This window comes from Erythranthe guttata, chromosome 14, assembly GCF_056151865.1.
Source record: "Erythranthe guttata isolate IM_541 chromosome 14, IM_541, whole genome shotgun sequence".
NCBI classification, from domain to species: Eukaryota; Viridiplantae; Streptophyta; class Magnoliopsida; order Lamiales; family Phrymaceae; genus Erythranthe; species Erythranthe guttata.
Window position 1 is genome coordinate 1,802,737 of NC_142546.1, and position 25,146 is coordinate 1,827,882.

Sequence of the window (25,146 nt, forward strand, 5' to 3'; positions counted from 1 at the left end):
GAGCTTATAAAAATTAACTTAAAACAGCTTATTTTAATAGAAGAAAAAACAAAAAACTAATTTTATAAGCCCCTAAAAACAGATTATAATAAGAAAGGAAAAAAATATATATACATAAAAAACTCAGAAGCTGTTCTAAAAAGTTTTGCAAACACGACCTTAGGAAATAATTGATGCTCGAATATTGGAAAGATCACTCAAATTTGCCATATCAATTTCTATACAGACGATTTGGTTTCCTTACAATTGGATACTAATTTAGGATATTACGTAAGCATCACCAATCAAAATTCCTTTGCTCCCAAAATTGACGATCGATTGTAATTACCAGTGCCGAAAAACAGTTTAGCAGCGCATCAAATTCTTCGCATTCAATTCAAAATCCTCAAACGCATCCAGAAAGTAAGGGTTTTTTTTTTTTGTTTAATTTAATTTCCATTGCATGTACTCTGTTTGTAGTAATTTTAATCCGGTTTTTTTAATTCCTTGATCCTGAATTTGTTTATCCTAATTTCTGATTCTGTTTTCACTTTCGTCAACTTTTTGACCTGAATGTGATTTTCATCAATGGCTTTCTCGAAATATAGTAAAATAGATAAGTTGAAGTAATCTCTTATTAGCATATGATCCTTTACAATTTTGCATAAAGGTGTGCTTTATTTTGTTAAACTCAGATTGATCTTAGTTTGCTTGTGATTCTGTTTTCACTTTTGTCAACTTTTTGACCTAAACGTGATTTTCATCAATGGCTTTTTCGAAATAAAGTAAAATAGATAAGTTGAAGCAATCTCTTATTAGCATATGATCCTTTACAATTTTGCATAAAGGTGTACTTTATTTTGTTAAACTCAGATTGATCTTAGTTTGCTTGTGATCTGGGCTTCGTTTTATATTTTTTTTCCTCGTCGATTGTTTGGTTTTTTGTAACCGTTCTCGTTTTTGGGATTTTTTTCATACAGAATAGTCGAAATGGCGAGGAAGATGCTTATCGATGGGGAGGTGGAAAAAGCCAACGAAGAGAATACTCACTATGACTTTGATTTGTTTGTAATTGGTGCAGGGAGTGGCGGAGTTCGTGCCTCACGGTTTTCAGCCCAGTATGGAGCTAAGGTATAAATACCGAAAAATGCAGATATACAATTTTATATGTATACAAATCGTGTAATTTGTTCATTAGGCTAAGAATTTTTCCTAGTCAAGTGATGCTATAAAGATGTTAGATATTTATCTTTGTCGTTGTCTCTCCTGATTTTTGTTTCCGATTGTATAGGTTGTGTCAAAGAATCCTCTTGCATGTTTCTTATGCTTCTGCCATTTTAAAAAAAAAATTATATTTATTTATGATTTTTATTTATGTAGTGCCATGTGCTTCTAATTGATCTGTCACGAAAAAAATGTGTCGTGTTACAGGTTGGTATCTGCGAGCTTCCATTTCATCCTATCAGCTCTGAAACTATTGGAGGAGTTGGTGGAACGTAAGTTAATATGAATATTAGGTTTACTTACAATAGATTTGCTACTTCTAACCGTGAATGCTGTACTTGGGATATATATTGCATCGAAGATTTGGTACTGGCTTATTCTTAATTTCCTGTATTTTCTAGGCTTCTCCTGAAATTTATCTTTTGAAAATAGTGTCAATAATGGAATGCTCGACTATGGAGCTGCAATTGGATTATTTGTTTACTTAGGTAGTTAGTTGTCAAGTTGATTTTTTTTTTTTTTTTTTTTTTTTTTTTTTTTTTTTTTTTTTTTTTTGTATTTTGGAAGGTGCAAGATTTTAGTAACAGTCCGAATGCTTAAGAACAGTCTCTAATTTTCCAATTACTCGAGAAGTTGTGGTGAAATTCGTTCCTAACTTTTATTATGTTCTGAAATCAAGCTATCAACATTTAAAATTATACTGCAATGTTTCTGAGTATTGATTTACGTCACTGATTAATGTTGTATTCTAAGCCAATCTGTTTTGTTTGTGGATACGTTTAATGTCCTTAGTAATGTGATCGGTAGTGAAGCTTAAGAAATTAATGATTTCACTGTTTCAGGTGTGTCATTCGTGGTTGTGTGCCTAAGAAAATTTTGGTCTACGGTGCTGCTTATGGTGCTGAACTCGAGGTGAGATTCTTTATGCAATTCCTATCTTTAGTGAGTTGAATAGTTTATTTGGTCAAGTAATACTATTGGGCTTTGCAGGACGCAAAGAATTACGGGTGGGAACTGAACGAGAGAACTGATTTCAATTGGAAGAAACTTCTACACAAAAAGGTCGGTCGAATGTATAGGATTTCGTTCGATAAATACCATATATTCAGGTTCAAGAATGTTATCTATACGTATTTTCTTGATTTTTGTTAATAAACTTGCAGACAGAAGAAATAGTGAGATTAAACGGAATCTACAAGCGCTTACTTTCAAATGCGGGAGTAAAGCTTTTCGAAGGAGAGGGAAGAGTTATCGGCCCTAATCAAGTTGAATTGATTCAACTGGACGGAACTAAAATTAGCTACTCCGCAAAACACATTCTTATTGCCACTGGAAGTCGGGCTCATCGTCCAGCTATTCCTGGCCAAGTGTGTGCAATTTATTTATTTATTTATTATTATTTATTTATTTAATATCTTGATTGTTTAATATGAGAAAATATTATCTGATATGATGTGCAGGAATTAGCCATAACATCAGACGAGGCATTGAGCTTGGAAGAGTTGCCTAAACGAGCTGTCATACTTGGTGGAGGGTATATTCTCTGATTATGCTCTGTTTTTTTTTTTTTTAATAATAAAGAAATTTAATAGATTATCACTTGTTTTTAATGTAGCTATATTTCTGTGGAGTTTGCTTCGATATGGCGAGGGATGGGTGCGACTGTGGATTTGTTTTTCAGAAAAGAACTTCCTTTAAGGTCAATTTATTTCTTTAACTTTTACCGTCTGCATAACACATTTTACATTTAAGCAAAGATTCGATTTTTTAAAATTTGTTTCGTATCAGAGGTTTCGATGATGAAATGAGAACAGTGGTTGCGAAAAATCTGGAAGGCAGGGGTATCAACTTGCATCCTAACACAACCTTAACTGAGGTGCTGTTTTATTTATGAATTTTTAAATATTCGTTTCGTGAGACGTACAAATTTATTTAAAAGGAGAAAAATACGATAAAATAACTATAACCCGGAAATGATGCGTTGTCTATCTCTTTGTGTTATTTTCTTAATGATAATATATTTGTGATGCAGCTGACGAAAACAGAAGGTTGTATAAAAGTTCGAACCGACCATGGCCAAGAAATCACAGCAGATGTTGTACTCTTTGCCACTGGTAATTTGACATTATTGCCATCCTTGCACTTGCTTTTACAATTTATGCAATTTTTCGATGTTCTGATTCGGGAAACGGGGCATGTGATAATTTGCTCTGTACTCCGTCGAGTAGATTTTTTAGAATTTTTTTTTTCTGAACTTAATCGAGCTAACCTTTTCCGTAAAGTCAGAGGCCGATAAAATGATTATCTTCTAATTTATTACAGGTAGGGCCCCCAACACTAAAAGGTTAAATCTGGAATCTGTAGGAGTCGAGCTTGATAACAGAACCGGAGCTGTAAAGGTAACATTATCGCGGGTTTTTTTTACCATATTATTGTTGCAGAAATTTCGATATTCAATCTTTGATTTGTTGCATATCATATAATTGTATTCTATAGTTTAATTATCCAATTATATTACAGGTTGACGAATATTCTCGCACAAACATAGCGAGCATATGGGCAATAGGTGACGTTACAAACCGAATGAATCTCACTCCCGTTGCCTTGATGGAAGGAACCTGCTTCGCTGTACGTTCTACTTTCCATTTTCATTTATGAATTAATCGACTTAGATAATGCAATGGTATATAATTTAATTTATTTTACTTTTTTCCGTTAATCGAGTTGTTTTATTTGATTTTTACAGAAAACAGTGTTCGGTGGACAGCCTACCGCAGCTGATTATAACCATATTCCATGTGCTGTTTTCTGGTACTACCGTTATTTTTCTTACCGAAACTTTGGTACTGCATTGTGTTTGTCAAATGTTCGGGAATTTAAAAAACGGGCCGTATTTTTTATTTTTAATTAATTAAATAAATGAAAGATATATTTTTATACACAATCTTACTTGTATGTACGTACCGTATATGTTTACTTTGACAGCATACCACCACTATCTGTAGTTGGTTTAAGTGAGGAACAAGCTTTGGAGAATTCAAATGGCGATATTTCGGTTTTTACTTCGACATTTAATCCAATGAAGAACACCATTTCGGGGTATATTTTAATTTTATTTTATTTATTACTATGGTTATGCATTTTTTTTAATTATTATTATTTTTTTATTTTTTGGAAAGACGCCAAGAGAAGACGATGATGAAGCTAGTAGTCGATGCCGAGAGTGATAAAGTTCTTGGAGCGTCCATGTGTGGGCCCGACGCACCTGAGATTATGCAGGTAAAATTCACTTCGTATATTATTACAATTATTTCCCTCTTTTTTATTTTTCAAAATATAAAGTATTGCACATCAATTTAATCATTAAAAGAAGGCAATATTTACGAGCGTTAATTTAATATAGAAAAAAGACGATTTTAAATCGTATTTTTCTGGATTTGTTTTACAGGGTGTTGCTGTTGCACTCAAATGTGGAGCAACCAAAGCTCAATTTGACAGCACGGTAATTAAGTTTCATCGACTTATTTAATATGAAATATATATTTATCGGTTATTCGTCAAAGTTACCAGAGGAGGTATATAAACTAAAAGTTATGGCAAATTTTTTTGATTAATTAATTAATTATAATGTTCTTGATATTCTATCAGATTGGTATTCATCCTTCTGCTGCAGAGGAGTTTGTGACGATGCGATCTGCGACGAGGCGAATTCCTGCTCGTAAGCCAAAAGCCAATATATAGACATGAATATGTCTTCTGAGAAAGTATTATTTAGTATTGAACAGAAGCTACCCAAATAATGATTTTTTAATGCAGATGTAATTAATTATATATATTTTATGATATTTAAAAAATAAAATGTAATAATTCACAAGCATGAACTGTATTTGAGCAATGACAAATAATTGTTGCAAAAAGGTTTCACAGCTTAGTTTTAAAAAACCTCTACTCCAAACTCCATAATTAGTTGGAAAAAAAAACAGTAAAGCTAAACATATTAAGACTAAGCTAAATTTACGCCTACTGTTGACGTCTTTTCCTTGGCATCGACTGATTATAATCAAGGTGATCATTACAATTATCCTGAGGTTTTACCGTAGGATCGGAGGCACCGGTAGTATTGGTCGAAGGTAAAGACGAACTACCAAACGACGAAGGAGCTCGTTCGTAGATTCCTTGATTCCCGTGACTGTTCTGGAATGTTCCGGGAGTTTCCATGAACTGGTATCTCGGATAATCGATATCATAAGGCATGTGCACGCTCCGATGATCCTCGAAATAAACTTGCGCCGGCGGCTGGATGTAATGTGGGGCCCGATTATAATTATCACTCAATACTAGACTGTCGTTGCGATAATCGGGAAAAGTCGAAGATGGAGGCAAATTATAAACTTGAGGATAATCGGGAAAAGTCGAAGATGGAGGCAAATTATAAACTTGAGGAGGTGTGTCCACTAGATGGTCTTCGATGTTGGTGCAGAAGGGGGAGACGGGATCGAATAACAGAGTATCCGTATTATTAATAGTTTCGCCAAATCCGTTATAACAAATATTATTGGGGTATTCGATATAACAAATATTATTGGCGTATTCGTTACTACCAATAGTGGCGTGTTCGTTATAATTACCGGGATTCGTCTCGGCGGCTTCTTGATCTTCATTTCCGGAATTCGTCTCGGCGGCTTCTTCTCCTTCTTGATCTTCTTGATTTTCATTATTTTCTTCGTCTTCTTCTTTCACTAATTGGGCAGTTTCGTCACCTCTCTTTCGCTTGTTGTTTGCCCTTTCCGATTTTATATATAACCGACACAAAACCCAATCGTCTAGCTGCAAAAAAGTAAAATAACAAAAATATATATATTTTCTTATCGAAAAAAAATGAAAGTGATATTCGTGTAGTGAAAATTAGGGTTTTAATTAGGGTTTGAGATTGTATACCCTCATATCGGTAGGACAGGTTTTTGCTCGACCGGGCTGATTGACTTTGTATTCGTGCATAATCCAGTTAGTCTTGATTCCTGCTGGGGCTTTCCCTTCGTGGTAAACGAGAGACTTTTTGTATCCGACGATTTTACCCCCGGAAGAGATCACTTTATCGGAACCAGTAGCTTTCCAGTAGCCATTGCCTGCCGATCGACTAGGCCGTTGTCCGTTTTGATACTTTCGATCCCTCGGTGTGAAGAAGTACCACTCTTTTTCTCCAAGTTGAGGGTTGTTATCTTTCCCAAAAAATCATAAATAAATAAAAAAGAAAAAAGAATTAGCAAATTGCATGCACATTATATTTTCTATATATATATACACGAATGTTAAAAAAAAAAAAGTTTTGTGCATTTAAATCACTGTTAAATTAAAAGTTACTTTGAAAACCCTAAACCTAATGGTGGAGTTGACGTGGCACTGAGAATTATGTCAAGAAAAATCAAATAATGATATATAATCAAAATTTTCATATAGTGGACACGTATTCGTATCGATTAAAAGCTCGTTTGAACTCAACTCGATTACTAACGATATCGGTAAAATTGTATATATATTATTACACGGGCGGATCTAAGGGACTAAAATATGGGTGTGAATTAAGAGAAGGTAAAAAATATTTTTTATGTGCTAAAATGTACAAAATTTAAATTTTGGGGGCTAAACTCTATAAATTAATAGATAATTACCAAAATAAAATATAAAAAATTAACAAAAAATTACTATATTAAACCTAACATGAAAACTGTTTAATATTTGACACGTCATCATCTTGAATATAGTTACATTGAAAACCCTAAATTAAACCTAACGGTGGAGCCAACAGTTAGGCACCTGAAAAACCTGTCAGGTACTAATTCGTTACTCAAAATACAATCGATCTCAGATTAGAAAAAAATAAAATAATTATATATAATCGAAACAAATCTCGTTGATTCGTATTCGTATATCCTTTAAAACTCAGTTTAAACTCAACTCGATTACGACTGACCTAAAAACACAACTTTCAAAGCTCGATAAAAATCCAAGAAATTTTAAACAAACAGACATTCGACTCGACTCATAAAACTTCAAAAAAATAAAATTAAATCAAGTATAGTTGACTCGTATTCATATCCATTAAAACTCGTTTAAACTCAACTCGATTATGAACGACCTACAAAACAACTTACAAAGCTCGATAAATTAAAACTCAAAAAACTTTAAACAAACGAACGTTCGCAACACTCACTAAATAAATAAAATAAAAAATAAAAAAAAGGGATTAAAAATACAAACCTGCCAAGAATTGAGGATGGTGTTCGTAAAGATGAACATCGTTTATTTCATCGAGTGGAATCGGCAGATTTTTTATCTTCACCTCTAGATAGTCGACGATGAGTTCTGCGTCCTTTGGCACAAAGCGGTAACCCGGCGGATATTTAGGTTTATCATCCGCCGGCGGAATCACTGCTTCGCCGGAGGTTGAACAAGATTCCATCTTCTCCGATTTTGGTGCAATGTACGCCTGATTGTCCATTAATAATTATAATTAATTGTGATTTAGCTGAGGCTTTACTACTAGTATATATATTATATATATTATATACTTATGTAGTTATATATTTTTATATATATTATTTAATAAGTTAGAGTTTGTTTGCATTTAGGATTCTTTCAGATAGAGTTTTGTGCTTTCATCACGTTTGCACAAAATTAATAGTTTTATTTTTTCGTGATTAAATATATATTTTGAAGATATCGGTTGCAATATTATAGCTCTTTTGAATGAAAGAACATTCAAAAATAAAAATAAATAAACCGCTCAAAACTAACGAGTTCCCTCCAAAATAAAATTTATTTAGTAAAATTTATTAATAGTGATTGGAACAACCGGTTTATGGGTCGGTTCTAACCGGTTGAACCGGTTTTCAAAAAAAAAAAATAGAAAATATGAATTTCCTCTCTCTCTCTCTCTCTCTCTCTCTCTCTCTCTCTCTCTCTCTCTCTCTCTCTCTCTCTATCAGAAAATATTATCTGAATCGGCCAGATACTTTCGATCCCTCGGTGTGAAGAAGTACCACTCTTTTTCTCCAAGTTGAGGGTTGTTATCTTTCCCAAAAAATCATAAATAAATTAAAAAGAAAAAAGAATCAGCAGATTGCATGCACATTATATTTTCTATATATATACACGAATATTAAAAAAAAAGTTTTGTGCATTTTTAAATCAATGTTAAATTAAAAGTTACTTTGAAAACCCTAAACCTAATGGGGGAGTTGACGTGGCACTGAAAATTATGTCAAGAAAAATTAAATAATGATATATAATCAAAATTTTCATATCAGAAATTAGGTAGGACAATTAGCAAATTTTCTATATATATAAACGAGTGGGTTCCGGATAGTTGACCGTTACGTTGACAACATGCCGATTTCATCTAGGTATATATGGGGTGCGAACCCGAACGATAATAGTACCTTGCGGCTAACGAATCGTTGGGTGATCATGGTTATTTTAGTTTCGATTCCTAAGAAAATAAAATTTATTAAATCAATTTGGCTAATAAATTAGGTAGGACAATTAGCAAATTAAATTTATTAATTTTACACCATGCTACGTAATTAGCAAAATTGTACCAACATGCCTAAAAGTCTTTGTAGTTCAACTGTCATGGAAATTAAATTGACCGGCTAACAAAAAACACATTATATTCTTCTATGAGAGAGAGAGAGAGAGAGAGAGAGAGAGAGAGAGAGAGAGAGAGAGAGAGAGAGATGGACTGTTTTGCAAAGTTGCCTGAGGGATGCATATCAGAAATTCTGTCATTTACATCAGCTTTGGATGCTACAAGATCATCAATTCTATCGAGACAATTCAAATCTGCGGCCGAAGGCGACTACGTATGGGGGAGATTATTATAACCATATTCCATGTGCTGTATTCTGGTACTACCATTATTTTTCTTACCGAAACTTTGGTACTGCATTGTGTTTGTCAAATTTTCGGGAATTTAAAAAACGGGCCGTATTTTTTATTTTTAATTAATTAAATAAATGAAAGATATATTTTTATACACAATCTTACTTGTATGTACGTACCGTATATGTGTACTTTGACAGCATACCACCACTATCTGTAGTTGGTTTAAGTGAGGAACAAGCTTTGGAGAATTCAAATGGCGATATTTCGGTTTTTACTTCGACATTTAATCCAATGAAGAACACCATTTCGGGGTATATTTTAATTTTATTTTATTTATTACTAAGGTTATGCATTTTTTTTAATTATTATTATTTTTTTATTTTTTGGAAAGACGCCAAGAGAAGACGATGATGAAGCTAGTAGTCGATGCCGAGAGTGATAAAGTTCTTGGAGCGTCCATGTGTGGGCCCGACGCACCTGAGATTATGCAGGTAAAATTCACTTCGTATATTATTACAATTATTTCCCTCTTTTTTAGTTTTCAAAATATAAAGTATTGCACATCAATTTAATCATTAAAAGAAGGCAAATATTTACGAGCGTTAATTTAATATAGAAAAAAGACGATTTTAAATCGTATTTTTCTGGATTTGTTTTAACAGGGTGTTGCTGTTGCACTCAAATGTGGAGCAACCAAAGCTCAATTTGACAGCACGGTAATTAAGTTTCATCGACTTATTTAATATGAAATATATATTTATCGATTATTCGTCAAAGTTACCAGAAGAGGTATATAAACTAAAAGTTATGGCAAATATTTTTGATTAATTAATTAATTATAATGTTCTTGATATTCTATCAGATTGGTATTCATCCTTCTGCTGCAGAGGAGTTTGTGACGATGCGATCTGCGACGAGGCGAATTCCTGCTCGTAAGCCAAAAGCCAATATATAGACATGAATATGTCTTCTGAGAAAGTATTATTTAGTATTGAACAGAAGCTACCCAAATAATAATTTTATTTTTTGTCTTCTGAATTAAATAGGTAAATAGGGTTGCATGATTTTTTAATGCAGATGTAATTAATCATATATACTTTATGATATTTAAAAAATAAAATATAATAATTCACAAGCATGAACTGTATTTGAGCAATGACAAATAATTGTTGCAAAAAGGTTTCACAGCTTAGTTTTAAAAAACCTACTCCAAACTCCATAAATACCAAAAAACGAAATCGAAATCTACGATAAGTTCGTAATTAGTCGGAAAAAAAAAACACAGTAAAGCTAAACATATTAAGACTAAACTATATTCACGCCTACTGTTGACGTCTTTTCCTTGGCATCAACTGATTATAATCAGGGTGATCATTACAATTATCCTGAGCTCGTTCGTAGATTCCTTGATTCTGTATGTGTGGAGAAGGAATATTTCCTTGATTCTGTATATGTGGAGAAGGAATATTTCCTTGATTCTGTATATGTGGAGAAGGAATATTCCCGTGACTGTTCTGGAATGTTCCGGGAGTTTCCATGAACTGGTATCTCGGACAATCGATATTATAAGGCATGTGCACGCTCCGATGATTCTCGAAATAAACTTGCGCCGGCGGCTGGATGTAATGTGGGGGCTGATTATAATTATCACTCAATACTAGACTGTCGTTGCGATAATCCGGAAAAGTCGAAGATGGAGGCAAATTATAAACTTGAGGAGAAGTGTCCACTAGATGGTCTTCGACGTTCATGTTGAAGGGGAAGATGAACTCTAATAACGGATTATTAATAAAATCGGCAAGTTCGCTATAACGACCGATATCGGCATGTTCGTTATTACCAATATTATTGGGGTATTCGTTACAACCAATATTATTGCCGTATTCGTTACTACCAATATAATTGGCGCATTCGTTATAATTACCGGAATTCATCTCGGCGGCTTCTTGATCTTCATTTCCGGAATTCGTCTCGGTGGCTTCTTCTCGTTCTTGATCTTCTTGATCTTTATTATTTTCTTCGCCTTCTTCTTTCACTAATTGGGCACTTTCGTCACCTCTCTTTCGCTTTTTGTTTGCCCTTTCGGATTTTATATATAACCGACACAAAACCCAATCGTCTAGCTGCAAAAAAAAAAAAAAAACAAAAATATAAAAAAAAAAAGTGATATTCGTGTGTAGCGAAAATTAGGGTTTGAGATTGTATACCCTCATATCGGTAGGACAGGTTTTTGCTCGACCGGGCTGATTGACTTTGTATTCGTGCATAATCCAGTTAGTCTTGATTCCTGCTGGGGGTTTCCCTTCGTGGTAAACGAGAGACTTTTTGTATCCGACGATTTTACCCCCGGAAGAGATCACTTTATCGGAACCAGTAGCTTTCCAGTAGCCATTGCCTGCCGATCGACTAGGCCGCTGTCCGTTTTGATACTTTCGATCCCTCGGTGTGAAGAAGTACCACTCTTTTTCTCCAAGTTGAGGGTTGTTATCTTTCCCAAAAAATCATAAATAAATTAAAAAGAAAAAAGAATTAGCAGATTGCATGCACATTATATTTTCTATATATATACACGAATATTAAAAAAAAAGTTTTGTGCATTTTTAAATCACTGTTAAATTAAAAGTTACTTTGAAAACCCTAAACCTAATGGGGCACTGAAAATTATGTCAAAAAAAATTAAATAATGATATATAATCAAAATTATATATAGTCGAACCTCAACTCGATTACTAACGAGTTTGCTAAAAAATATTTTTTTATAGGCTAAAATGTACAAAATTTAAATTTTGGGGGCTAAAGTCTATAAATTAATAGATAATTACCAAAATAAAATATAAAAAATTAACAAAAAATTACTATATTAAACCTAACATGAAAACTGTTTAATATTTGACACGTCATCATCTTGAATATAGTTACATTGAAAACCCTAACCCTAACTGTGGAGCCAACAGTTAGGCACCTGAAAAACTTTAAGCAAACGAACGCTCGCAACACTCACTAAATAAATAAATAAATAAAAAAATTGATTAAAAATACAAACCTGCCAAGAATTGAGGGTGGTGGTCGTAAAGATGAACTTCGTTTATTTCATCGAGCGGAATCGGCAGATTTTTGATCTTCACCTCTAGATAGTCAACGATGAGTTCTGCGTCCTTTGGCACAAAGCGGTAACCCGGCGGATATTTAGGTTTATCATCCGCCGCCGGAATCACTGCTTCGCCGGAGGTTGAACAAGATTCCATCTTCTCCGATTTTGGTGCAATGTACGCCTGATTGTCCATTAATAATTATAATTAACTGTGATTTAGCTGAGGCTTTACTACTTATATATATTATATACTTATGTAGTTATATATTTATATATATATTAATTAATAAGTTAGAGTTTGTTTGCATTTAGGATTCTTTGAGATAGAGTTTTGTGCTTCCCGGGCTCATCACGTTTGCACAAAATTAATAGTTTTATTTTTTCGTGATTAAATATATATTTTGAATATATCGGTTGCAATATTATAGCTCTTTTGAATGAAAGAACATTCAAAAATAAAAATAAATAAACCGCTCAAAACTAACGAGTTCCCTCCAAAATAAATTTTATTTAGTAAAATTTATTAATAGTGATTGGAACAACCGGTTTATGGGTCGGTTCTAACCGGTTGAACCGGTTTTCAAAAAAAAAAAATTTGAAAATATTAATTTCCCCTCTCTCTCTCTCTCTATCAGAAAATATTATCTGAATCGGCCCGATTCAGATAATTCACGATTGTAATTTTGTTATTTGTTTTTTTTTTAATACATGTAACGACCATCTAGTTACCCCACAGATCGGAATTAACCGCAGTCGGAACCAACGATTCACGGGTTTAAAACATGGTTATCGAATCGGAAAATATCGGCGTATCGTTTTCCTCTGTGTATCGTATCGTTATCGTATCGTATCGTATCGTATCGTACGATATTTAACCAACTATTAAAAATGTATCGTATCGTATATATATATATAGATATATATATATATATATACTATAAAAATGTAAAGTTTAATATTTTCAAGTCAAACCACTCATTTCTAATTTAAAAAAAAAAACAATTTATCATAAAATAGGACAGAAGTCATAACTGCTCATAAAAATAACATCAACAAAGTTCAAATTTTGATCTATAATATGTAAACAAACTAATCTATCACTCATAATCTTCAAGATCAATGTAACTTAAATTTTTTTCATCCTCCAATTTCAAACGGGTGTCTTCATCCTCATGTTCATCAATCTCTTCAACTTCATCAACTCCAACTTTGGCATTTTCCTATTTTCTCTTATCAATATAAAACTTGGCGTGTAAATTTCTTGGATCTAATATGTGTAAAAAACATTAAATAATATTAAAATTCGTTTTCATCTTTTTTTTTTATTTTTTTAATTTTTTTTAATATTTTGACTAATATCGTAAATATCGTATCGTGATATGACGATACGGTACAATATCTCACGATATTTAACGGTATTTATGCATAGCCGATACATATTATGAGTTGTATCGTTTTGATTGGGACCGTATCGTTTCGCGATATATCTCGGGAGTTTAACTACTATGGTTAAAATACACCCAATGAAAAAGGTAGAATTTTTAACTAGCCAAGGGTGTTTGAAATTTTAGTGGTCGATTAGTGGCGATGTATTATAATTTGTCGGTGTCGACTATGCGTATTTGGCAGAGTCATGAAAAAAAAATTAGAGTAGAAGAGTGCATATTTGGCCTACGATTTTGAAAGAAATTATTTTGAAATTTTTGGGAAGAATTTAAAATATTGAAATTTTTTTAATAAAAATTTAGGTTGTACTCTTTAGAATTTTAAATATTAGAAAAATATCTATATTAATTTTATTTATATATGTATAACATTTTATTTCAATTCAAGGGTGTGGATGCAACTGCACACCGTGGAACCATATACTAGATCCGCCGTCGGATATACCCATCCCTAATCAGCCGATACATACACGAGTCGGTTCTGGGTATATATGAGGTGCGAACCCGAATCATAATAGTAGCTTGCGACTAACGAATCGTTGGGTGATCATGGTTGTTTTAGTTTCGATTCCAAGAGAAAATAAAATTTATTAAATCAATTTGGCTACTAAATTAGGTAGGACAATTAGCAAATTAAATTTATTAATTTCACACCAAACACCATGCTATGTAATTAGCAAAATTGTACCAACATGCCTAAAAGTCTTTGTAGTTCAACTGTCATGGAAATTAAATTGACCAGCTATCAAAAAACACATTATCTTCTTCCATAGAGAGAGAGAGAGAGAGAGAGAGAGAGAGAGAGGGAGAGAGAGAGAGAGAGAGAGAGAGAGAGAGAGAGAGAGAGAGAGAGAGAGAGAGAGAGAGAGAGAGAGAGAGAGAGAGAGAGAGAGAGGGAGAGAGAGAGAGAGAGAGAGAGAGAGAGAGAGAGAGAGAGAGAGAGAGAGAGAGAGAGAGAGAGAGAGAGAGAGAGAGAGAGAGAGAGAGAGAGAGAGAGAGAGAGAGAGAGAGAGAGAGAGAGAGAGAGAGAGAGAGAGAGAGAGAGAGAGAGAGAGAGAGAGAGAGAGAGAGAGAGAGAGAGATGGACTGTTTTGCAAGGTTGCCGGAGGGATGCATATCAGAAATTGTGTCACTTACATCAGCTTTGGATGCTACAAGATCATCGATTCTATCGAAACAATTCAAATCTGCGGCCGAAGGCGACTACGTATGGGGGAGATTATTGCCGCCAGATTATCGAGAAATAATTTCAACATCGGTTTCTCCTCTACTCAAATGTGACACCAAGAAAGACCTTTATTTCAGTCTTTGTGACTCTCCAATCCTTATTAATGGCGCCAAAATGGTAAAAATATTTCAATCTCATGATTTATATATATATATATATATATATATATATATATATATATATATATATATATATATATATATATATATATAAACATTTTTTTGTATGTTAAAAAGAGCTTTTCTCTGGACAAAAGAAATGGAAAGAAGTGTTTAATGGTTGGAGCAAGGGAACTTGCGATTTCTTGGAAAGGTTGTTGGGATTTTACGCCGAATGCAAAATCGAGGTTCTTGATGTTACGAATTTATTTATTTAATTAATTATTCATAATTTGGAATGTAAATTAATTAAACTTTTAAATGAAGCATTAATCATATTCAATTATTTTTTTTTTCTTAATTAATTGCAAGTGTTTGTTTGTGTATATTAATGAGCATAAGAATCAAATACATAATTTGCAGATTTTCGGAGGTGGCGAAACTACGATCGATAGGATGGATACACATTCAAGGCAAGATAAAAACTCGAATGCTGTCTGAAAACACCAACTACGCCGCGTACATGGTGTTCTCGTTGGAGAGGATGGACGGCCTTAGATCATCGAAAACCACAGTACGATTTCTCAAAAATCATCAATCAATAAGTAATACGAGCAAAAACGGGAATTGTGAATCCAGAGAAACCGGGAAAATAGCGAGAACAAGAGGCGATGGATGGATGGAGATAGAAATGGGAAAGTTCTACAATGGCTATAGCAAAGAATACGGTGAGGTCGTCGAGGCATGGTTGACTGAGATTCACAACCCAGAAGGCAAATCCGGGCTCGTAGTCGAAGGTATTGAATTTCGACCCGTCTAGAAAACCGGAAAGTTAATCCGTATATAGTCGAAATCTTGAATTTTAAGTGTTGTGGCTGAATATATATGGACAATATATATACATATGTATGTACAGTTAAACCGTCTATATATTAATGACTAGCAAAATAATTCTATTAATTTAGCGAAATATTAAATTATCAAACTAATAATTTAATATATTTTTACCGATCCGGGACCAGAAGAAATTATTACTTAACCAAGGTTATTAATTTATCGAGGTTCTACTATATATATAATTTGGGGTTTTTACTACAACACAAGTGATCGATCTCTTCAACTTTATTATTTTTTTCGGCCAAAAAGATTTTTATTCCAAAAAAATAAAGTCAAGGAATTAAAATCGGGGATACGACAAAAGTAAAGTCCTATCGAAAACTATTACATCAATGCTCCGAAAGGAGTATATACGAGAAGCTCCCATGCGCGTGCGCCTATGTAGAAACCCTAATGATCGAAGACATACCCGAAATCACTTCCGTAATCCTTTCTCCCTACGATTATAAATTGGTTTATCTGCTCTGATAGCCCTCCAGTATCCATTGTTGGCCTTCCGATCGAGCTTCGATCGATTCGGGTTCTTTTTATTCCTCAATGCCGAAAAGTACCATTCGTTACTATGTCCAAGTGGAGAATGTCGACCTGTATATATATACATAAACGTATCGATTAATTTTTCACGTTCAACAATTTGCATGTAGAAATTTAATCAATCAAACCCTAAACCAGAACATGAACAATTAACCCTAGACGAAGATCTGCATAAAACCCTAATAACCCTTACGGAAAATCGAAACCGGAACTAGATCTGATCATTAACAAAAACTAATAAATACCGTAATTAATGAAACCCTAATAACCCTAACAGAAAATCGAAACGGCTAGTGGAACTAGATCTGATCATTAAAAAAAAACTAATAAATACCGTAATTAATGAAACCCTAGGCGAAGATCGTTAATTAAACCCTAACCCAACATAATCATAAAAACAATAAAAAAAAATTAAACAAAGATAAAAGAAAAGAGATCTAGTAATTAATTAAATTGATGAACAAACCTGAATTAATTAACGGATTACGTTTGTAAGAATCGACAACTCCGGTATCGTCAACGGGAATCGGCTGATTGCCGAACTTCTTCAACAAGTAATCAATGCTGATATTTAGATATTCATACTTTGGGATGAATCGATAACCTGGTGAATATTTACGTCTAGTAATCTCCATTCTCTCTCTCTAGATCTTTTTCTCTCTCTAGATGATCTCTCTTTCTCTTTCTTGTTTATTAGTTGCGAATATTGCTGTATGTTGTTCGCGGTGTGTATGTATATATATATATAGAGAGAGAGAGATTCTAGTTTATTTTGAGATATTTTGTTTTGAGAGAAAGTTTGTTTAGAATACGCGTACTAAATTATTAGATATAGAAAGATGTGGCATATATACGTGGAAATCAAATCCTAAATAAATAAAAGGAATCTCCAGCTATATTTTCCCAAATACTAAATAAAAATATTTAAATTAAAAAGGAATTTTAAAAAAATTAGGGTAGGGTATGTTATATCCATCCACAGTCCTTAAAGTATTATCAAATTACAAATATGACCTTCTTGTTTGACGAATTACGTATTATCAAATTTCTTGTTGGATCGAACTCGAGTCGAATTTCAAATTTAAATATTGAAGAGAGAAATATGTTTGAAAATCTAAATGTTTCAATTATAATTTGTAGTTTTGATATATAAATCCAAATGAAACTATGTTAGTCGATTACATTTTGGAAGCATTTGCGTGTGTATATATATATATATATATATGTGTGTGTGTGTGTGTGTGTGTGTGATTTATGCTCTATATAGGATCTTTATTTATAAAATTTGTGTGAGATATCTAGAGGTGAAAGTTAGATTTTTTATTTATTTTTTATTTCATTTTTTTAAAACAAAACCACTTTTATTAGCAGGCTAAATAGCCTCCATAGAATCGTTACATGAAAGATGCGCAATAGCGTTGGCAAGTTTATTTCCCATACGCTTAACAAAATTAAACTCAAAGAACAATTAGATAAATCTTGAGCAAAGCCATAAACAATCTTCAACCAACGTACCGAACGATGATAAGTGTCTCTCTCCAATATATTCAAAACTAGCATTTTAAGGAACTTTTAATAAGAGAAATAAATTTGAGTTGGAGAAATTTGAATACGTACTTTATAGGATCTAGGGTGTAAGGGCAAGTTGGGAAAAGAAAAGGGGATGTAGCTTGTTTATTGTTTCAAATTAAGAATTTAATTAAAAGATTGAATTTAGACTTGTCATTTAGTTCATGTTTGATTTGAGGGCTCATAAAATATTATATAAAACAAATAAAATTATATATATATATATAACCATATTTTCACTCCTTTGCAATTATCATATAATACAACGGAGAATAGTAAAGTAAATTATTTCAAAGGCAATAATAAGGCATGACCATATCCATATATATATATGTTACACTTAAAAGTGGCAGCAGAAATACATACACACACAATTATACTCATGCAAAATGGACTTTTATCTTTAATTTAAATCCAAATACATTCACTCACACAATTGTAATATTATAAATTGCATGCTTTACTGCAAATTACAAGGTAACAATAAAGTAGTGAAATTAATTAGTGGCGTCCCCCACCACCAAAGCCTCCACCACCACCTCCACCAAAGCCACCTCCCAATCCTCCACCACCTCCGGCACCACCTCCAAACCCTCCACCAGCCCCTCCACCTCCACCAAGTCCTCCACCACCTCCAAAACCGCCACCCGCACCGCCACCTCCACCAAGTCCTCCACCTGCTCCACCTCCAAAACCACCACCACTTCCACCACCAAGTCCACCACCACCTCCTAGACCACCACCACCTCCTAAACCACCACCACCACCTAGACCACCTCCTGCTCCACCACCAAGTCCACCTCCTGCACCACCTCCTAGACCACCACCACCTCCTAAACCACCACCTGCTCCACCACCAAGACCTCCTCCACTTCCCAAACCACCACCAGCTCCACCACCAAGTCCGCCGCCTCCACCAAGACCACCACCACCTCCTAAACCCCCACCACCCCCTAAACCCCCACCAGCACCACCTCCAAGACCACCACCAGCACCACCTCCAAGACCACCCCCACCACCCAATCCACCGCCACCTCCAAGACCGCCTCCACCGCCCAAGCCGCCACCACCCCCAAGACCACCACCACCACCCAAGCCACCACCAATACCCTTACCAAGAAAAGGCCTGCGCAAGAACTTCTCATCCCTCAAATCTCCATTAACATTACTACCACACACAACCAAAACCACCAAAACAAAACACCAAACCCCTCTCATCATATTTTTATATTTATTCCTCAGAAATTACTAATAATAACAACAATTAAAACCCTAAAAACATATAAATGCATGCAAAAGCACAATATTCAAGGTACAGCTTATCACCACAATCCCATATTATTTATAGTGAACAAAATGAAGACATACAAACAAAGCCACATGGTAGGGTCCAGTGTACTAGCATTGAAATTAAACATATGTTGCTGTTCAGTTGGGCAATCTTATTTATTTTCTCCAACCGTCCCTCCCCTCTATATATATGCATATATCTATTTTCAACTGCTGATAATTCATATATACATACAGACATAATTATTTCTTTGCATTAATACTATTATTTTTATTCTGTCATTTAATTTATTGCCCTTTGACTTTAGTGTCTACTACTACTATACTTTATGATTCAGTTTCTCTAATTCCTATCCATATATCAGTCAAGCTAATCAACTTGGATTGAATTTTATTACATATATTCCGCGTTTAGGGTTACGCTTTTGGATCTAATGCGCACAAGAAACCAACTCTCATCTGAGTTAAAATTCTCACGCGCGTTGCGGTTGTATGTCAGTATTCGATTCTAGGATCGTGCACCAACTTATTACCATCCCGAAACTAATTGAGTTATATTTATGCTGACATCTATATATTACTTTTTCTTGCTCTCATTAATGCTCGCTTGGAAAATTTTATATGTTAGTCTCTATCTCACTATCTCATGTTTTAGTACGATATATATATATATATATATATATATATATATATATATATATATATATATATATATATATATATATATATATATATATATATATATATATCTTTTTAGGGATTATAAATTTATGATTACATCCAGATTCTTTTTTTCCAGAAAATGGCAAAATGCAATTTGATATCAAAAAAAAAGAAGAAAAAAAACCCTACTGTTTGAAGCACTTGTATACAGTAATATATAATTTAATTGTTATTCCATAATATTTTTTTTTAATATGTAGTTAAAGTTAAAGTTTATTTATTTGTCCTCTCTTTTAATATTAGCTTTTGCTGTATACATGTTGCATAAAATAAAATTTTAAAACATGGACATATGGAATTAATTATATGTAGAGATTAAGTAATGATGATAAATAATAAAATCATTGACTCATTCAATTTTGTTGGTAGTTGGCATTGATGAACAAATTTATTGCAAATTTGATTAAAAGGAAGGCTTCTGAATAGAAAGGTCACATGCACATATTTTGTTTGGTATAACTTACAAATCTAAATACAATTATAGTAAAATAAAATAAAATTTAAATTTAAATAAAATTTAAAATAAATAAAATAAAATAAAATAAAAGGTAAATAACACGTTCCATGGTTATAAGCTTTCGCAGATGAGCTCTTTATGCTTTTCATATCACCACATAACCCCTCGTGCATGGTTGATGGTACGGTGTAGCTCCTTTTAGTTTTTCCGTCAAACTTAACAGTACAGTACAGTAAGTGTTAAACAGCAAAATATTTTTTTGCAGACGATCTCCTTGTGCTTTCATTTTTGCAGATGACCCCCCCTGAAGCTTGACACACGCGTTAAGTTTGAGGGAAAAACTAACGGAAGCTACCCCATAAACCACAAAGGGGTTGTGTGCTGATATTACGAGCACAAGGGGGCCATATGCAAAAACTTGTAACCACAAGGGATTATGTGCTGATATTACGAGCACAAGGGGTTATCTGCAAAAACTTATAACCATAGGGGTTAAAGTGCTATTTACCCTAAAATAAATAAATTACTTGTGAAGAACTCAATTATAACATCTCACTTCAACGGCCCATGATTACCCTAATCCAACATTGGCCCAAATCGGAACAAAAATTCAAAGCCCAAAACACTTTCTCACTGCTGCTAACCGAGATTCAAACTCTCGATTTTATACACACTATTTCGATTTTAGTGATTTCAGGGATTTAGAGATGGAGCATCAAGGTAAAAATGGTGATGATCGCGAGCTGGACGATGAAGAATTCCCCGATGATTTCCAGTGTTGTGTGTGTCTGTAAGTTTTTTTTTTTTTTTTTTTTCTGGTAATTGTTCAATTTGATCTCTGATATGTTCGTCATTAATTGGATTTTTAACACCCACGATCAAATTGAAATCAGACGAATTAAAACCAGGCGGAATGCATTGTTGTTGGGGGTTTTTACGAGAATTATTGAAGAAAATTTTTGTTTCGTTTCAATTGAATTGAATTCATGGCGGTTTGAGTTTTTATCTATACGGTGTCGTATGATGATTTATTTCAATATTTCTTCTCTTGATTTTTGCAGGGAGATCATGTACAAACCTGTGGTGTTAGGTATGAGGGATTGCATAATATAGTTTGTACTATACATATAATATATTATTAACAGCTGTTGTTCACTTGAAAAACTAATCTTTAAATTTTTCGTTTTTGAATTTTTTTTTTGGAAATTCAGCTTGTGGCCATGTTTCGTGCTTTGGGTGTGTATTTCATGCCATGGATGATTACCAAGAGTCTCACTGTCCTGTCTGTCGACACCCGTATAATCATTTTCCCGGAGTCTGTGAATTGTTGCACTTATTGCTTCTGAAATCGTATCCATTAGCCTACAAAAGAAGGCAGAGACAAGTCGCAGGTGCGGTTCTTGTTGATTTCCTATTCGAGTTTTAATATTGACTATAATCTTCATTTGGCACTTCAAATGATTCACCATGTATGGTTTTTTTTTAAATTCCCTGGATCATGATTCTTGATTTAGTTTCCCCCACCTGTGATAATGAGATTTAGTTTTAGAGGAGCTAAAAAGATTATCGTAATTAGTGTTCGTTCGCAGAACGATTACTTTAGTCTAAGTGATTTTTTACGCCTTCCATTGTCATTTACACTCGCCCGTACTATAACACGGTAACGATTGAAGAGTATATCTCCTCTATTATAGATATATTTTAATTTTATCTTTACCTTCCCTTAAAGCTGTTGAGTAGTCAAACAGATTCTTTTTGAATTGTTTCAGAAGAAGAAGAGAAATATGGATATATATCTCCACAGTTTGACAGCGACTTAGTTAATTCTCAAGTTAGCGAAGTACTTGACGATCAAGACACATGTGGTGGGGACCACTCGCTCGTTCAAGATTCTTCCAAAAGACCTTCTCCTTGTGAAGATAAGCCATCAGCTATTAACAACGAAGCCAACTTACACTGTACTGTTTGCAAGCAACTAATATGCCGTCCTGTAGTTCTAAACTGTGGACATGGTAAAGTCGATTTCAAAAATGTCGAAGAGATTCAGTATAACGTTTGATGCTTATTTGTTTGGTTTATCTTTTTTCGTTGCAGTTTATTGTGAAACTTGTATTTGTCCTCCACGGAGCAGTATTTGTGAATGTCCAACGTGTGGAAGTGCACATCCAAACGGGGTCCCTAATGTGTGCTTAGTTCTTGACCACTTTCTGGAGAACCGTTTTCCCGAAGAATATTCTGCAAGGAAACTATCGTTACCTAAAGTTTCTAGAGCTAGTCCTTCTGGAAGTAAGTGTCTTCTGATTTTTGTGTATCTTGTGTTTTTTATACCTCTCGAAGGTTTTAGTTCATTATCTCATACTGGTTTTTTGGCACAACATTCCTTTGTGTTTTTGTTCGTCAGTTGACTTAAATAAGTAATTCTTTTGCAAGTGGAATTTTCGATGTCGAGAAATGCTTATTAGTTGGTAAAAAACTCTTAACGGGTATTAATAATTTATCGGGTACTAGTTTATCGAGGTTAAATAACTTAACGAAGTAATCCTTAAGGTTATTAATTTATCGGGTATTAATTAATTTATCGAGGTTCTAGTGTATAGTGTATAGTGTAGCTGCTCGTTTTTCGTTTTTTTTTCCACTTCACCATTTCTTACATTTCTCTATTATTTTATTGCTACAAGGTACACCAGAAAAACAGGAGCATGCGGCTAAATGTTCATCTGTACCGAGAAATGCTTACTCACCCTGGTTTTCCGAAAATTACCCTAACTTTCATCCAATGGTTGGTTGTGATTACTGTGGGGTAATACAATCATCTTTTGTTTTTTTCTCTCTTATATTATATCTTTTCTTGGGCATTATTAAAAATTAAATCGGATACTAAAATCCATGAGTATATGCAGATGTCTCCGATCATTGGAATGCGGTACAGATGCAAAGATTGTGTCGAAGAAATAGGATTCGACCTTTGCGAGAGATGCTACAGCACTCCCTCGAAGCTTCCAGGTCGATTTAACCAGCGGCACACTCAAGAACACCAGTTTGAAAAGATACAACCACCTGGTTTTGGATTTAGCCTCGGAGACGAAGAAGATTCCGGAGATTATTCCATGAATGATGCTGACGTGGACAGCACCGAACTAATAGGTCCCAGACTTCCCAGCCTGTCCGACGATGCTTCAGATAGGACGAACTTGAGATTATCGAGTTCTGATGATGATGTCTGAAAGCTTCCGTGGATATATACTTTTTTTTTTTTAATTTATTTAATTAGCCATTTATACAAAAAATACAGTAATAATGACTTCACTTATATAACATATGATTTATCATTTATAAAGCTTATCAGATGGTACAATTGAACAAAAGGAAGTTGAAGAAACCGTGTTGCGCTTCCTGCAAGCTTCAGTCTCTCAAGTTGCCAACTCTCCAGTTTCTTCAAGTTTGACTATAAGTCGAGCTTGAAAAATTGAAGAAGCTAATACCCACACCGAATACTATAACCGTAAGGGCCAATAGGAAATAGAGAAATTTATTGTTCGACTTCGGCGAATTATGCTTGATATCGATTGCCGGAGCTAGGGCTGTGTTTGTGGTGGTTGTGGGGCGATTCAAGGCCGGATCGACTTCTCCGACGTAAAATTCGTCCAACATTAATCTTGCTGCGCTGCCGTGACCTACGTCTTCGAACTCTTCACTTGCGTCCTTGCCTATGAAATTTGAAATCGATGGAATTATGTAGCTAAAGTTTTCCTTTATTTTATTTCGAATTACTTATATAAACACTAATGAATGAAATTGATTATGATTTTGCAGATGCTACACTCGGTGAAATACATCATGTGATTATGCACCACTGATTTACACATAATAACACACATTTATTTACACATAATAAATTAATAACACACACCCATATGATTATGTATATAGATCTATGGTGTAAAATCATTCGATCATTTTCATGAGGTGTAGTATCTCATAAACCGAGAATATGTGATACCTGCTTGTCCCAATAAGACGTCATCACCACCGGGATGGTCGTTTAAGTAGCTCGTGACATTATAAGCCTGCAATTTTCGATTTAATCAAGCCTCGTCTAATCCTTTCCAGTTTTTCATTCACTAATTCTTGAATCCTCGGAAATTCAAACAAAAATTAAAATTTTGATTGAAACAAAAAAAACAACAAATAATTAAAAAAATATACAATAATTGCGATATTGAAATTAAAATAAATACCTTGCTATTGATGATGATCCAGCAATCTTCAGAAGAGTTGTGAGCAGAAACTTCTGAATAGCTAAACATCTTGCTTTCCATCCCCATTATTTTTCTTTTAAAAAAAATTCTCTTTCTTGATTTGTGTAATTGAATTATTGTACATATATGTGTCTTAATTATATATAGATGGTAAGCTTTTGGATGCTACAATTGCAGGAATCAATTAATTATTATATAGATTTTAATAATACTATAATTTTGTCACATATATAGGTGGAATAGTCATGTTGAAAGCAACATATACATATGAAAATTCTTAATTTTAATTTGTTTTGGAAATATATACATTAATTAAATAATAATAGATGCCAAAAGAAAAAAAAAGGATAAAATAAATGGACTAGTTTTTATAATAGTTTTTGGGGGAGTAGCTAAATTTAATTATGTCATAGGCCATATAACAATAATATATATATTTTTTTATTATAAAGAAATTGGATAGCTACA

At 33.7% G+C, this 25,146-nt stretch overlaps 8 protein-coding genes and 1 long non-coding RNA gene across 10 annotated transcripts; 4 read left to right on the forward strand and 5 right to left on the reverse strand.

Annotated features, from left to right (window-relative positions):
• Positions 1 to 80: 80 nt before the first annotated feature.
• Positions 81 to 10,158, forward strand: LOC105963104 (glutathione reductase, chloroplastic). The gene is made up of 18 exons (XM_088813016.1): positions 81 to 402; positions 960 to 1,110; positions 1,411 to 1,475; positions 2,046 to 2,115; positions 2,194 to 2,265; positions 2,367 to 2,570; positions 2,664 to 2,737; positions 2,819 to 2,902; positions 2,992 to 3,079; positions 3,236 to 3,317; positions 3,526 to 3,602; positions 3,724 to 3,831; positions 3,950 to 4,014; positions 4,189 to 4,302; positions 4,383 to 4,482; positions 4,652 to 4,705; positions 4,852 to 4,977; positions 10,032 to 10,158. Exons 2-17 carry the CDS (start codon positions 970 to 972, stop codon positions 4,942 to 4,944), a joined length of 1,491 nt encoding a protein of 496 aa, XP_088669142.1. The 5' UTR covers positions 81 to 402; positions 960 to 969; the 3' UTR covers positions 4,945 to 4,977; positions 10,032 to 10,158.
• LOC148764896 (uncharacterized) lies at positions 5,136 to 7,763 on the reverse strand. Its single transcript, XM_088813017.1, has 3 exons — positions 7,462 to 7,763; positions 6,142 to 6,422; positions 5,136 to 6,030 (listed from the first exon to the last, which is right to left on the reverse strand). Exons 1-3 carry the CDS (start codon positions 7,700 to 7,702, stop codon positions 5,224 to 5,226), a joined length of 1,329 nt encoding a protein of 442 aa, XP_088669143.1. The 5' UTR covers positions 7,703 to 7,763; the 3' UTR covers positions 5,136 to 5,223.
• LOC148764897 (glutathione reductase, cytosolic-like) lies at positions 9,007 to 10,158 on the forward strand. The gene is made up of 5 exons (XM_088814291.1): positions 9,007 to 9,110; positions 9,285 to 9,398; positions 9,479 to 9,578; positions 9,750 to 9,803; positions 9,950 to 10,158. The coding sequence occupies exons 1-5, from the start codon at positions 9,007 to 9,009 to the stop codon at positions 10,040 to 10,042; spliced, it is 465 nt and encodes a 154-aa protein (XP_088670417.1). The 3' UTR covers positions 10,043 to 10,158.
• Positions 10,159 to 10,184: 26 nt separating this feature from the next.
• LOC105963286 (uncharacterized) lies at positions 10,185 to 12,397 on the reverse strand. The gene is made up of 3 exons (XM_088813018.1): positions 12,131 to 12,397; positions 11,295 to 11,575; positions 10,185 to 11,210 (listed from the first exon to the last, which is right to left on the reverse strand). The coding sequence occupies exons 1-3, from the start codon at positions 12,369 to 12,371 to the stop codon at positions 10,410 to 10,412; spliced, it is 1,323 nt and encodes a 440-aa protein (XP_088669144.1). The 5' UTR covers positions 12,372 to 12,397; the 3' UTR covers positions 10,185 to 10,409.
• Positions 12,398 to 14,392: 1,995 nt separating this feature from the next.
• On the forward strand, positions 14,393 to 15,962 carry LOC105963389 (F-box protein At2g02240). Its single transcript, XM_088814380.1, has 3 exons — positions 14,393 to 14,968; positions 15,088 to 15,197; positions 15,373 to 15,962. The coding sequence occupies exons 1-3, from the start codon at positions 14,705 to 14,707 to the stop codon at positions 15,767 to 15,769; spliced, it is 771 nt and encodes a 256-aa protein (XP_088670506.1). The 5' UTR covers positions 14,393 to 14,704; the 3' UTR covers positions 15,770 to 15,962.
• Positions 15,963 to 15,980: 18 nt separating this feature from the next.
• Positions 15,981 to 17,095, reverse strand: LOC105963368 (uncharacterized). Its single transcript, XR_016029894.1, has 2 exons — positions 16,847 to 17,095; positions 15,981 to 16,431 (listed from the first exon to the last, which is right to left on the reverse strand). It is a non-coding gene; the product is annotated as an uncharacterized LOC105963368 (long non-coding RNA).
• A 1,151-nt stretch (positions 17,096 to 18,246) lies between these two features.
• Positions 18,247 to 19,284, reverse strand: LOC148764898 (uncharacterized). Its single transcript, XM_088814231.1, has one exon. It carries the CDS (start codon positions 19,168 to 19,170, stop codon positions 18,451 to 18,453), a length of 720 nt encoding a protein of 239 aa, XP_088670357.1. The 5' UTR covers positions 19,171 to 19,284; the 3' UTR covers positions 18,247 to 18,450.
• A 1,713-nt stretch (positions 19,285 to 20,997) lies between these two features.
• LOC105963107 (E3 ubiquitin-protein ligase PRT1) lies at positions 20,998 to 23,784 on the forward strand. 2 transcript variants are annotated; one of them, XM_012987475.2, is made up of 7 exons: positions 20,998 to 21,209; positions 21,481 to 21,509; positions 21,631 to 21,810; positions 22,189 to 22,431; positions 22,514 to 22,705; positions 23,098 to 23,219; positions 23,320 to 23,761. In XM_012987475.2, the coding sequence occupies exons 1-7, from the start codon at positions 21,127 to 21,129 to the stop codon at positions 23,641 to 23,643; spliced, it is 1,173 nt and encodes a 390-aa protein (XP_012842929.2). In that variant the 5' UTR covers positions 20,998 to 21,126; the 3' UTR covers positions 23,644 to 23,761. The 2 variants fall into 2 exon arrangements, with proteins under 2 accessions (XP_012842929.2, XP_088669540.1); XM_088813414.1 differs by having other exon boundaries at positions 21,033 to 21,209; positions 22,192 to 22,431; positions 23,320 to 23,784.
• LOC105963108 (cytochrome b5) lies at positions 23,637 to 24,839 on the reverse strand. The gene is made up of 3 exons (XM_012987476.2): positions 24,658 to 24,839; positions 24,420 to 24,486; positions 23,637 to 24,126 (listed from the first exon to the last, which is right to left on the reverse strand). Exons 1-3 carry the CDS (start codon positions 24,742 to 24,744, stop codon positions 23,855 to 23,857), a joined length of 426 nt encoding a protein of 141 aa, XP_012842930.2. The 5' UTR covers positions 24,745 to 24,839; the 3' UTR covers positions 23,637 to 23,854.
• Between the last annotated feature and the right edge of the window lie 307 nt (positions 24,840 to 25,146).